This window comes from Schistocerca piceifrons, chromosome 2, assembly GCF_021461385.2.
Source record: "Schistocerca piceifrons isolate TAMUIC-IGC-003096 chromosome 2, iqSchPice1.1, whole genome shotgun sequence".
Lineage (NCBI taxonomy): Eukaryota > Metazoa > Arthropoda > Insecta > Orthoptera > Acrididae > Schistocerca > Schistocerca piceifrons.
In genome coordinates, this window is record NC_060139.1 from 135,079,361 (window position 1) to 135,094,269 (window position 14,909).

The 14,909-nt window shown below is 44.7% G+C and overlaps 1 protein-coding gene across 2 annotated transcripts in view; it reads left to right on the top strand.

Moving 5' to 3' along the window:
- Positions 1–14,909, top strand: part of LOC124777973 (EGF domain-specific O-linked N-acetylglucosamine transferase) — a 164,025-nt gene that overhangs the window by 58,413 nt on the left and 90,703 nt on the right. Inside the window, exon 6 of one of the 2 annotated variants that reach the window (XM_047253534.1) lies at positions 13,134–13,405. In XM_047253534.1, the coding sequence (XP_047109490.1) occupies positions 13,134–13,405 (272 nt within the window). Of the gene's footprint in view, positions 1–13,130; positions 13,406–14,909 lie in introns of both variants that reach the window. The other variant, XM_047253533.1, reaches the window with a different exon arrangement.

Below are 14,909 nucleotides of genomic sequence, written 5' to 3' on the forward strand. Positions count from 1 at the left end.
TCGGCAAATGAGAGAAAGGCTTCGTCAGTATAGTCGCTAGCAAAGTCGTCGTACAACTGGGGCGAGTGTTATCCGTATCTCGAGACCTGCCTTGTGGTGGCGCTCGGTCTGCGATCACACAGTGGCGACACGCGGGTCCGACATGTACTAAATGGACCACGGCCGATTTAAGCTACCACCTAGCAAGTGTGGTGTCTGGCGGTGACACCACATTCCTCCCCCGCAAATCGGCGAAAGGTCGTGTTATAAGGCTTCCGCCCGCTGTGGGGAGGACCCCATGTTGACGTATGCGATGAGGTGGGGAGCCTAACAACAGGCGAGGCCGTGCCACCCGCACCCGGCCATTCGGTCCGAGGGGAGCTAGGAAACGCCTGAAAACCTAGTCCAGGGTGCACGTCAACATGCGGTGTATGCGCCCGTAAAGAGACAGGAGGGGCCGAAGGGTCGACCTCCATTGCGTCGGGGTACCCGACGCGCGATGACGTCATGTGGTCCGGAGCGGGCAAGAGTTCCATGGTGGAGGACAGCTGGTCACGGGAAGCGATCGGCGGCGCGGGACCCAGGGAGGCGCTTGGCGGCTGCAGCGAAGCGTCCACTGCGGGCGGCGCCGGCTGGAGAACAGGCGGCGGCGGCGGCTGCGGTGGCGCGTCGCCATGGGGCAAAATGGAAGGCATCGTCGGTAACACCTGGGGATGAGGCGTGCCAGTAGGTGGGTCCCCAGGGCGCTGACCGGATGGCACCGTCGCTGAAAGCAGACGGGGAGCAGCAGAACCCGTGCGACGACAGAGGCGCAGCTGATTGAGATGCTGACGCACCTCACCAGAGGCCCCCAAAACCAAATGCATCGCGCGGCCGAGGCAGCGAAGAATGCGCCCTGCGATCCAACGCCGTGAACCTCGATAGTTGCGATAAAATACAACGTCGCCTGGAGCAAAAACAGAAGTCTGCCACTGCACAGGAACCTGATGCGGCGGGTGCAGCAAAGACATCGAGGTCCGATGAGGATGACCGTGGAGCAACTCAGCCGGCGAGCGACCATCTCGGGGCTGAGAGCGATACGATGACAAAAAGAGCAACAACGCGTCCTCCCGAGAATGCGACTCTTTCAACTTCAACATCTGTGACTTGAAAGTCCGGACCAATCGTTCAGCGGCACCGTTTGATTGAGGTGAAAACGGCGCGGATGTCAGATGTTGGATACCATTGGCCTGGCAGAATGACTGAAATTCTGCGGACATGAATTGTGGGCCATTGTCGGAAACAATAGTCTGCGGAAGACCTTCAATGCAAAAGATACCAGACAACGCTTGTATGGTGGCAGAGGACGTCGTGGAAGACATCCGGACAACAAAAGGAAAATTACTGAAGGCATCTACCACAACCAACCATCGAGCATTCCAGAATGGACCAGCAAAATCGATGTGCAAGCGTTGCCAAGGGGAAGTGGTTTTTGGCCATGCAAAAACTTTCCGCGGCGGTGCGGATTGTTGTTCGGCACACGCCATGCAAGAAGAACACATATTCGTAATTGCAGCATCGATTCCGAACCAAGTACAGTGCTGACGAGCAAGTTGTTTCGTTCGCACTATACCCCAATGTCCTTGGTGAAGAAGCCGTAAAACAGAGGACTGTAACGAACGTGGGACCACGACTCTGGACTGATCATTATCAGAACGCAACAACAAAACACCACGTCGAACAAAAAGTCTCTCCTTGTGAGCAAAAAATCGGCGAACCAACGGATCCGCAATCCGAGACTTTGACAAAGGCCATTGCGTAGCAACAAAACGCAAAACGGTAGCAAGGACAGGGTCAGCAGCTGTGGCTGTAGCGACACGACGAAAATCAATCGGAAACGATTCGACCACTTCATCGGTTTACGAATCAATGAACATGCAAGCAAGTTCGGAAGAATCGAATGCTTTGTCCTCAGCAACAGGCAAACGGGACAACGCATCGGCGTTTCCGTGCTTAGCAGAGGACCGATACAAGATATCGTAGCGGTACTGCGAGAGGAAAATAGACCAGCGAATGAATGTCTGCGCTGTACGCGGAGGTACAGGCTTGTTCGGATGAAAAAGCGACGTCAAAGGTTTGTGGTCTGTGATGATGGTAAAGTGACGACCATACAAGAAATCATGGAACTTAGTAACACCAAACACGAGAGCCAAAGCTTCTTTCTCTATCTGTGAATAATTTCTTTGCGCAGATGAGAGCAATTTGGACGCAAAGGCAATAGGGCGATCATGCGAGCCAACTTTGTGTGCAAGCACAGCACTGATCCCGAAATCCGATGCATCTACCATTAACAAAAGGGGTTTCTGGGGATCGAATGGCGTAAGGCAAGTATTTGAAAGCAACGCCGATTTCAACTGGCGAAAGGCACGTTCGCATTCCGTCGTCCAGACGAACGGAACACCCTTACGGCGTAAGCTATGAAGCGGAGCTGAAATAGAAGAGGCATTGCGCAGAAAGCGATGATAATAGTTAATTTTACCCAACACACTCTGTAGCTGTTTCATATTTTGTGGCGAAGGCAAATCTTGAATGGCACGGAGGTGCTCTGGACTCGGATGTATGCCTTGGGCATTGATGACATGGCCCAGGTACGGTAAGTCACGAGCAAAAAACACACATTTGTCCTTCCGCAAGCGAAGACCATGTTGGCGCAATACCTGAAATAACGTTTGGAAGTGTGCTAAATGCTCGTCTGCCGTCTTTCCGGAGATCACAAAATCGTCCAGATAGTTCGCAGCATTAGGGACCGATGCACAAATAGTTTGTAAATATTGCTGAAACAATGCAGGGGCGGATGCACACCCGAATGGCAGTCTTTTGAAGCGGTACAAACCAAGATGCGTGTTAACCACCAAGACGCGCTGGGATTCGGCGTCCACTGGGATTTGCAAGTACGCATCTGCTAGGTCCAACTTGGAAAAGTATTTACCCGGGCACAGTTTATCAAAAAGATCTTCCGGGCGGGGTAAGGGAAAAGTTGCAATCACGAGTTGTGGATTCACTGTTGCCTTGAAGTCCACACAAAGTCTCAGTTTTCCTGAAGGTTTTGGCAAAATTACTAAGGGCGAGGCCCAGAGAGAAGCTTGCACGCGTTCAATTACACCTTGTGATTCTAAATCGTGTAATGTTCTTGCGACCTCATCACGCAATGCGTGAGGAACATTGCGTGCTCTGAAAAATTTCGGATGCGCGTTTACTTTCAGTTCCAAATGTGCTTAGTTTTTAGCGCAACCTAGGCCCGGTGCAAAAATGTCTGCAAATTCTTCACATAACCGAGCAACACTGTCTGAAGGCACAGTCTGATTCACTGATAGGACCTGATTTACTATAGACTTGTTAAACAACTGAAATAAATCTAAGCCAAACAAGTTCACTGCTGTAGAAGAACGAAGAACGTAAAATGACACAAGTTTAGTTTGTCCCTTGTATGTTGCAAGAAGAGTGCACTGTCCTATCACAGGAATTTTCTGTCCTGAATATTTAGTTAGCTTAACATTTGCAGCACACAACGGAGGTTTGCCCAGTTGTTTGTACATGTCGTGATTGAGCAGTGAAACTGCAGCTCCGGTATCGAGCTGGAATGGTATGACCTTGCCATTAAAGTCCAAATCTACAAAAAGTTTATTGTCCTGCTGACGACAAGAGTGACTGTTTTGTGCAATTTGAACTGATACAGGTACAGCATCACTTGCTAATTGACGTGATTTCCGGCGACGTCGACGCACACTTTTTGTGGGACGAACACAGTCGCTGTTAGAGAAAGTGGCACTGGACGGGGTGGAAGTAATGACATGAATGTCCATGGGCGAAGGTTCACGAGCCTGAGTGTCCTTGGTTCGATTCCGGCGCGAAGCAAAGGGCCTGGAATGATTGTGATTGTCTGATCGGAGCTTTTTCTGGCAAACACTTTGAACATGTCCTTTCCTATTACAGAAAAAGCAAATAGCTTGGCGTGACGGGCAATGTTCATGCGAATGTCTAGTAGCACACCGCGGGCATAATTTCACTGCATTTGTGTGCTGGCGCGGCACACCTGGTTTAGAGCGCGGCGGCAGGTTACCGGGCCGTGCAGCGCGCCCAGCGGTCTGGTCAATGTTACACACGGCTGGCGAAGTTTCAAAAGATTCCTGAGCACAATCAAGTGTGTCTTGTCTATCCAATATGTCTATCACTTGTTGAAGGGAGGGATTAACTAGTTTCAAAATTTGCTCCCGTATGCGAACATCAGAAACGTTCTGTGCAATTGCATCACGTACCATTGTATCTGAATAAGGAAGGCCACAGTCACATTCAAATGCACAGTCCCTAGTAAGTCCTTGCAATGTTGCTACCCACTCCCTATTAGTTTGACCGGCCGTACGTTTTGTACGAAAGAACGTATACCTTTTTGCAACGACATTGACTGTTTCTTTAAAATAGGCATCTAAAGCAGACAAAATTTCTTCGTAGGACAGAGTTGCTACGTCGCGTCGGGGAAATAATTTCACTATCACACGGTACGTTTGCACGCCGACACACGACAATAAATGAGGCTGGCGGGACCATTCAGTCCAGGTCTCGTGGGTTTGGTCAAACTGGCGAAACTGCGGTGCAACTGCATGTTGTGGCGGCGGCAGCGATGAAGCGGCGGCTGCCGCATCGGTTTGAATGGCACGTTGACCCTGGACGAGCTGTCCAAGGGCATCCAATAATGCCTGCGTCTGCTGATTCTGCAAGCGATAAAATTCGGACAGTACATCTGGCGAAGCCATGACACAAGTAAATGTAAGCAATCAGAAAGAACACTTTTCCCTCGTCGCCAATGATGTGTTGGTAAATGTGCCAACACCTTGTAGATCGAGGAGGCCGAAATGCACGCTATCTAACGCAGACAGGCGTGAATTCTGGAACAGGATAACTATTGAATGCTAATAAGAAAAGTATGCAGCTCCTCGAATACTTAACTTTAATTCTTTGTTGGTTTACAACGTTCTTGATGAGACATTTCATACGATAACTCTCAAACTATGTAAGGCTAATGGCGCCTTGCTAGGTTGTAGCCATGGACTTAGCTGAAGGCTATTCTAACTGTCTCTCGGCAAATGAGAGAAAGGCTTTGTCAGTATAGTCGCTAGCAAAGTCGTCGTACAACTGGGGTGAGTGCTATCCCATATCTCGAGACCTGCCTTGTGGTGGCGCTCGGTCTGCGATCACACAGTGGCGACACGCGGGTCCAACATGTACTAAATGGACCGCGGCCGATTTAAGCTACCACCTAGCAAGTGTGGTGTCTGGCGGTGACACCACAGTTACGTTATTTAAGGAAACAGGAAGTGTTCAGCCACATGTGAAACGTCAACCACGACCTGCAACAAATGATGATGCCCAAGTAGGTGTTTTAGCTGCTGTCGTGGCTAATCCGCACATCAGTAACAGACAAATTGCGCGAGAATCGGGAATCTCAAAAATGTCAGTGTTGAGAATGCTACATCAACATCGACTGCACCAGTACCATAGTTCTATGCACCAGGAATTGCATGGTAACGACTTTGAATGTCATGTACAGTTCTGCCACTGGGCACAAGAGAAATTACGGGATGATGACAGATTTTTTTCACGCGTTCTATGTAGCGATGAAGCATCATTCACCAACAGCGGTAGCGTAAACCAGCATAATATGCACTACTGGGCAACAGAAAATCCACGATGGCTGCAACAAGTGGAACATCAGTGACCTTGGCGGTTAATGTATGGTGCGGCATTACAGGAGGAAGGATAATTGGCCTCCATTTTATCGATGGCAATCTAAATTGTGCAATGTATGCTGATTTCCTGCATAATGTTCTACTGATGTTTCTACAAGATGTTTCACTGCATGATAGAATGGCGATGTACTTCCAACATGATGGATGTCCGGCACACAACTCGTGTGCAGTTGAAGCGGTATTGAATAGCATATTTCAAGACAGGTGGATTGATCGTCAAAGCACCGTACCATGGCCCGCATGTTCACCGGATCTGACGTCCCCGGATTTATTTCTGTGGGGAAAGTTGAAGGATATTTGCTGTCGTGATCCACCGACAACGCCTGACAACATGCATCAGTGCATTGTCAATGCATGTGCGAACATTATGGAAGACGAACTACTCGCTGTTGAGAGGAATGTTGTTACACATATTGCCAAATGCATTGAGGTTGACGGACACCATTTTGAGCATTTATTGCATTAATGTGGTATTTACAGGTAATCACACTGTAACAGCATGCGCTCTCAAATATGATAAGTTTACAAAGGTACATGTATCACATTGGAACAACCAAAATAAAATGTTCCAACGTACCTACGTTCTGTATTTTAGTTTAAAAAACCTATGTGTTACCAACTGTTCATCTAAAATTGTGAGCCATATGTTTGTGACTATTACAGCGCCATCTATCACAAAGTGAAAAAAGTGGTCCAACTAAAACATTCATATTTCTTTATGTACTACACGAATATGTAATAGAAAATGAGGGTTACTATTTAAAATAATGGAATTGATATCCTTTTGACCTACGGAAGTGCCATCTAGCGGGCCAACCATAGTGCCATCTGGTTTTCCCCTTTAAGCTAGACAAGTTTCGTTCCTCGTAGTTTTTTCATGTGATGCTTATTTCGTGAGATATTTGGCCCGGTCATGATCAATGGACCACCCCATGTATCAAATTTTGTAACTGGTGGCTACACAAATCATCTTCACTATCTCTCTAGCATATTGTCACATAGAAGAAGGTGTAAGTAGATGAATGACGAACACTAACTTCACTTAACGGAGGTTTATTCAGCACTTGCACATACAAGAGCACGGAGCGAACTGCCTCCAGCCAGAACACATGCGGTATATATACAGCTACAGAAAATTCCAGTACAATGATTCTTGCCATTTGTGGATACTTGTAGAATGTACTCGAACCGAATATAGAAATTAAAATTTTGCAGTTTAGGTGAGTTTTGAACTCACAACCCTCCATGCAACAGTCTAGTATCCAGCTTCTTCTGTGACATTGCTCCCTCCTTAAGAGAACAGCATCTTGGTGTTATGTCCTCCTAGTCCAGGTACGAGTCATTGGTCCTGCATACTCTGACTCCCGATGACTGATGCTCGCCCTGGCAGTGATTTTTTAGAACTTCCCTTGATGTTACAGTCTTCGTCAACTTTCTGCTTATTCCCTGTCGCTGGAGCTTTGAATTTGCCCTGGGTTGCAGGATCCTCATAGGGCTTCATTTGAAGGACTTGGACTGTATCTCTGATCTTTCGTCGTCTTGTGTTGGGGCCGAAATCTTCAACTTCATAAGTAACATCAGACAACGTCTTACAACCTTATAAGGTCCAAAGTAGCGCCTTAGGAGCTTCTCAGAGAGACCAGACAAGGTCACCTGGCTGGTAGGCAACAGGGCGCTGACTCACGTCGTACCTTCGGTGAAAGTTTTCTTGAGCCTGCAGCATGCAGAGTCAAGCTAATTGCTGAGCTTCCTCAGCTCTGGTTAACACCTGGCTGATGTAGTCATTGTCCATGTCATCAGGATGTAGTGGAAACATGGTGTCCATCGTCGTCATCGCCTCACGCCCATGCATCAGGAAAAATGGCGTAAATCCTGTGGTGTCTTGTTTGCCAGTGTTGTAGGCAAACATCACGAAAGGTAGCACCTCATCCCAGTTGCTCTGCTCAACACTGACGAACATTGATAGCATGTCGTCTAAGGTCTTATTAAGGCGTTCAGTGAGCCCGTTAGTTTGTGGATGGTTGGCAGTCGTCATGTGATGAGTAATATTGCACCAATGGTTTATCTCTGTCACAAGATTCGATTGAAAAACTTTCCCTCAAGCCATAATTAACAACCTTGGGTTACTGTGTTGAAATACAATGTCTTCTACGATGAATTTGGCTACCTTGAATGCTTCGGCTGTTTTCATGGATTTTGTAATGGCATAGCGTGTCAGATAATCAGTGCAAACAGTAATCCATTTATTGCTACTAGCAGACATTGGAAATCATCCAAGGAGGTCAATCCCAATACGCTGGAAAGGCATTTTGGCTGGTGGAATCGGTATGAGTCGGCCAGGTGATTTCTGAGGAACTGCCTTTCTCCTCTGGCACTCTCGACAGTGTGACACGTAGTGATGGACACTCCTAAATAAACCTGGCCAGAAAAATCTCTTGCGGATCCTATCGTATGTCTTAATAAATCCTAAATGTCCGGCCTCAGGTGGGTCATGGAAGTTCTGTAGAACATCTAAGTGCATGTGTTTAGGAATCGATGGTAGCCACCTCTTTCCAAACGGATCAAAGTTTTTCTTGCAAAGTAATCCAATAACTACCTTAAATTGTGCTTTCACATCCTCTGACTGATTTAAGGCAAGCATAATTTGAGGTATCTTGCCATCCTTCTTCTGCGCAGCAGAGAGATCCTGGAGTGCAGCGAGACAGTCACTATCTTCATCAAAGTCTTGATGGTCTTGCAGAGGGTTTCTTGAGAGACAGTCGGCATCTTGGTGTTTTCTTCCACTTTTGAACACTATGGTAATGTCATACTCTTGAAGACATAGTGCCCACCTGGCGAGTCGTCCTGTTGGATCCTTACGACCTGCCAACCATCAAAATGAATGATGGTCTGTAGCAACCGTGAATGGCCTTCTATAGAGATACTGTCGAAATCTGCACATGGCCCAGATCATAGCATGACACTCTCTTTGTATAGCTGAGTAGTTTCTCTCAGCTTTTGTAAGTGTCCTAGAAGCATAGGCTATAAACTTCTCTTTTCCATCCAAAATCTGCACCAGAACAGTGCCGACCCCATACCCACTGGAATCTGTGTGTAGTTCTGTAGGTGCTCTCTCATCATACAGACCAAGTACAGGGTCAGTCATCAGAGCTTTTCGCAGCACATCATGAGAATATTGTTGAGCACCACCTCAGATAAATTTAGCAATGACTTTTAACAGTTCGTGGAGTGGCCCGGCTTTGATACAAAAGTCTTTGATAAAATGATGGTAATAAGAACGTAATCCAAGGAAGCTTCTCACATCTCTAATATTTTTAGGAATAGGAAATTCCGTTATAGATCTCACCTTTTCTGGGTCTGGCTGCACACCTTCGTTTGACACAAGGTGTCCACGTATTTTGATTTCTTTTGCTTCAAAGTGACACTTTTTTGGATTAAGTTTCAGTCCAGCTTGTTGGAGACACTTAAAAACGGCCCGCAGTCTTTTTATGTGTTCATCAAATGTCTCTGAGAACACTATAATGTCATCTTAATAAGAAAGACACATCGTCCACTGCAGGTGACTTAGAAGATTATCCATCATCCGTTCAAAAGTTGTTGGTGCATTACACAAACCAAACGACATTATCTTAAACTCATACAGGCCCTCAGAGTTGATGAATGTAGTTCTCTCATGACCAGCTTCATCTACTTTGATCTGCCAGTATCCCAAGTACATGTCCATGGTTGATAAAAACTTAGCCCCCTTCAGACACTTTAGAGTATCATCAATTTGTGGAAGAGGGTAAACGTCCTTTTTAATTATCTTATTAAGCTTCCTGTAATCAACACAAAAGCACCAGCTGCCATCCTTCTTCCTGATGAGAACCACTGGTGACAACCATGGGCTCTGCAAAGGCTGAATGATGTCATTGCAAAGGCTGAATGATTTTATTCTTCATCACTTTCTCTCCCTCGTCGCAAATTATTCGATGTTCTGTTGCTGACACACGGTATGCCCTCTGGCTTATTGTTTGATGGTCTCCAGTGCTGATCTGGTGCTTCACCGTTGATTTGTCTAGTTCGCTCTACACCTGTGGATTGAAGCATTCAGAGAACTCTTGAAGAGTGGCAAGCAGCTTCTTCTGTTGTTCCTTAGTGAGATCTGGTGAGAGTCAAGCTAGAAGATCTTCCCCCGTAGTGGTAACGCTAAATTCACCCACAGACTCTGCATGGGAAGTTTCTATGATGGTCAGCTGTTCTGCAATTAACAGCTCAGCGTTTGCTACGCACATGCGTCTTGGAAGGATCTGCGTTTCTTGGCGACAGTTAACTATCCACAATTCACCAAATCTGTTCTTAAACAAGACAACAGAGGCTGGGATGACCAAGTTATTCTTCAGTGGTATGCTTCTCTTACATTCCGCTACAAGATCCATGGGTTGATGCATGGCTTGACACATGACTGTTACCTTTCTAGCGCTGACTGCAGGAATGATCACACAATCTCCACACACTCGGATGTGCATCTTCCTGTCCACAGTATCTCATCTCTTCTAGCATAATCTTCAAGCTACCACAATCTGTAATTGCCTGAGAACCTGAGAAGCTTTCAAAAAGTCCCATCTGAGAATGACATCATGACCACACTTTTGTAAGACGATGAATTCTAAGGCTGTGTATGGCCACTTATACCCACACGAATGACACATCTTCCTGTAGGTTTTACATATTTCCCATTAGCCACCTTCAGCAGAGATGTTTTGTTGTCGATGAATACAGTATTCTGCAACTGGTGACAGCACTTCTCCGAAATGACTGAATATGATGGTCCAGAATCCACAAGAGCTTGGGCTGGTTGGCCATGCAAGAGGATATCGACGTAGTTTCCTATTATTTTTGTAGTGATTGATGGCAGAGGATTTTTCTCTTCAGTGGCCTCACCTCCAAGGAAGGCCGCACCCTTTAGTTTTCCAGGTTGCGGTGGCTAGGTGATTGGCTAGAGCTTATAAATGGTGATGGAGACCTTGATCAGTGTGTTGGGGAGCATCCTCTCCAGCAGCTAGCTTGCGGTGATGGTAACCTACATCATCTTGCACCCACATGTTCTTGTTCGTCTTCATCGTCCCGGAGTTGGCGTTGGCTAAGATCGGTCTGCTGCCTTCTGGTGTGGGCATCATCAAATATCCACTGCCTTTCTCAACAATAGTGCACCACATGTCCTGGCCATCCACAGTGGGAACATACTGGTTGGTTATCCTGGGCCCTCCAGTTGTCAGTCTTCCTTGGTGCCCAAACTGGTTCCTCATGTGGCATTGTAGGAACATAACTTCACCTGGGTCTCGACTTTTTTACTTTTTTAAATGGAAATGAAGGACAAGAGATTGGGTTCAATGTCTGTTCCACTTCCTCCCTTATGACCTCTTGAAGAGTCTTGGTTTTTTCCTCGCCGTGCAATCCAAGTGCCTTCTGAACTTCCTCTCTCACTATCTGACAAAGAGCACTTGTGAAATCAGTTTCTTCCTCCATCACAGAGATTGATACAATGTTTGGAAGCCATTCAAACTTCTTCCATTTAATTCTTTTTTGATGCATTGTGTCAATATACTGGGACCATTTTATGAATTCATCTGCTGTCGAAACCTCTTCCAGGAGTAGGGCTTGGTAGATGTCCTCGGCAACACCCTTCATGAGATGTGCAACCTTATCTTCTCCATTCTAGGATCCACTATTTTACACAGCTCCAACATGTCTTGAATGTAGGATGCTGTCATTTCTCCTGGACACTGTGCCCTGCACTTTAATTTATCTTCAGTCTTCCACTTCTGTCGTTGTGTGTTGCCGAAATACTTGCGCAGTTCCACCTGGAATACTTCCCAGCTTGTGAACTTCTCCTCGTTGTTCTCATACCATTGCTTGGCAGTGCCCTCCAAATAGAAAAATACGTTAACCAAACACATGGTGTCATCCCATTTGTTAAATTTGGCTATACGCTCATATACCTTCAGTCACTTGTTTGGATCTTGGCCATCATCACCAGAGAACCCGGAAGGATATCTCATGTGGTGGCACACAGTTACTGTCATTGTAATGTCCTCTTCTTTTTCTGTCTCCAATAGACTGTGATCTGTTGAATATAGCTCGAACTCCGGTTTCTCGTCACATAAACGGCAGCTCTGTCGTGGCCTGATATGAGCCACTGCCTCGTCGATAATGTGCGGTATCACAAGTTCCAATACTCGGCGCCTCCACCAGAATAATGTCACATAGAAGAAGGTGTAAGTAGATGAATGACGAACACTAACTTCACTTAATGAAGGTTTATTCAGCACTTGCACATACAAGAGCACGGAGCGAACTGCCTCCGGCAAGAACACATAGGTATATATACAGCTACAGAACATTCCAGTACAATGATTCTTGCCATTTGTGGATACTTCTAGAATGTACTTGAACTGAATATAGAAATTAAAATTTTGCAGTTCAGGTGAGTTTTGAACTCGCGACCCTCCGTGCAACAATCTAGTATCATAACCACTCCACTACGGTGACTGTGCTACTCAGCTTCTTCTGTGACAATATGCTTGATGGATTCATTTGATTTACTGTTACATACCTTCTATTTTCTTTATGATGCATGACACCTGTTCCTTTGGACATGTCTGAAAGAACAGATACCATGCATTCATATAATTGATTCACCTCAGTGGGCAATAAATCCACAACCCTTAGTGCAGATGCACAATATCATTCGACCTCATGCAGGAATTTAAAATTAGCGAGCGCGGAGGACATGGATGGGGACAGTGGTTTGGTGGCGCTAGGTGGGAATGTCGTTCAGCTGGGGGACATGCCAATATAGTCTGTGTGTTAGCGATAAACACTGTATCCGGATGGTGCAGTGGTTAACGCAACTGCCTTGTAAGCAGGAGACCCCAGGTTCAAATCCCGGCCTGGCACAAACTTTCACTCATCGCTGTCAATTCCACTTAAAGTCCTGGTGCAGCTGATATCATCAGTTCCTTCCCTTTCCTTTCCTTTCCTTTCCTTTCCTTTCCTGTCTCCCCCCTCCACCTTCAATTTATATAACCTTGTACTTTTATTTCTCAGGATAACATGTTGACCATTATTAGTTTAGTGTGTTTAAACTGATTTTTGTTATTGGGGGTTGCCCTTTTGAAAAACCTATTATCACTAGATTTACTCACTTTTTGTGGTTTGGCATTAAACATCATTGATATATGTACATTTTCATGCATTCTTTCAAAACTTTAGACTTTTTTCTGACTTAAGTGATATGAAGTAATGAGATTCATGTAATTTTCTTATTTTATGTATGTTGTGTAGTTAATGGGTATGTATATTACTAATGGTGTTGTTTTGTTGCAGCAGTCAACATGTACCATCATTTCTGTGATTTTTTCAACTTGTATGCGTCATTGCACATAAATTCTTCTCATCCAAGTGCTTTTTCTACTGATGTCCATATACTCATATGGGAAAGCTTTACATATCAGTCAAGTTTTAAAAGTGTGTGGGAAGCATTCACATCAAATCCTCTCTGGGATCTGAAAACATTTCGTGGTGAAAAAGTATGCTTCAGGAATGTAGTATTTCCACTTCTTCCAAGGATGATATTTGGATTATTCTACAATACACCAATTGTGAGTTCAAATCATATAGTGAAAGACTGCATCATTAGTAAATCGAATATTTTTCTTTCATCTTTCATAACATAATTTCCCCTTGTGTGTGTGTGTGTGTGTGTGTGAGAGAGAGAGAGAGAGAGAGAGAGACTCACAATCAATGTAATTTTTCATGGTTTTTCATGTGGGCAAAGCAAGGAAAAACAACTGAATGAAGGAAACTTCTAGATAATCTCTAGAGCAACAACAAGTATCAGTGAATACTGACAAAAGAAAGAATGGAGTGGAATGACAACATTAATAATGAATTTTGTGATTGAGACAAAAAAATATAAAATATCAAAGACAATACCTAAATTGCTGTTTTTTTATTTCACTTATTAACAATTCCATTTAAATATATGAATTTCTCTGTTATTTGATAGAAAAATTGAAATTAATAATGTTGGAAATAAAAAAGTGATCATTTTATTCGCTGGAGAGTTTTGAGGCATGTTGTATTCTTGTCAGTTTTCTGTGGTGGTGTAAATATTATTGACCAGTTTGTCAAGCCATATCATATTGCTGGTGATTCATTAAAGTAGTGCCTTAATTTTGGTACAAAAGTAAATTGACCAATTTGTATGATGTTGTATTTTAGAAAATACAATAATAGTAATTCCTTGGTAGAATATAGATAATGGAGGGAGCAGATATAACAACTCACCACACAGCTGAGTCACTGAGTGGTTGGCACGCATATTAAAACAAAAAAAAAAATTGCTAACTTTTGTATACACACACACATCCACACAAGCACACACATTCTCTCTCTTTCCCTCTGCATGGGCATACTGACAATGATAGGTCAGTGTAGCTGGCCAATATTTTCGTGTGTGTGTGTGTGTGTGTGTGTGTGTGTGTGTGTGTGTGAGTGTGTGAGAGAGAGAGAGAGAGAGAGAGAGAGAGAGAGAGAGAGGGGGGGGGGGGGAGGGGGGCTGCACTGACACGTGTGTGGTTTTTTATCTTTATTTCTTCCATTGTTTGTGTTAGGAAAATTTAGAGAAATAATTAGAACCTAAATTTGAGTCTTCCATACTATCTTGTCTGTTCAATATATTTTGAGACTGGCTTAATAAATAAAAGAGAGAAAAATTAATATGGTAATTTTAATGCTTCAGATGTTGTACATAGCCTCCCTCCACTTGATTGCAATGAACAAAATGTAGATGCAGCCATGTGAAACTGCCAGAAAAGTTCTTCTTTGGAATGTTGTTCAACTTGCACATCAGATTGGCATGAATGTTGATCGTTTAACACTACATGTGAATTTCTGCACTTTCTCATTTTGTGAGAGGTTTGTATCGATTACACCAAGCCTTGTTACCCATGATGCTATTTTCCAGAAAATAATTGTCTGTTATGCATTCAAATCAAGTGGTGGCAGGGATCCACATGTCACCATTTTTCTTAGGGAGTCAAGGTGTGTGGGACAGGCTTGAATTAGAGATGTTGCTCCATTGAGATTTGTGACACAATAACG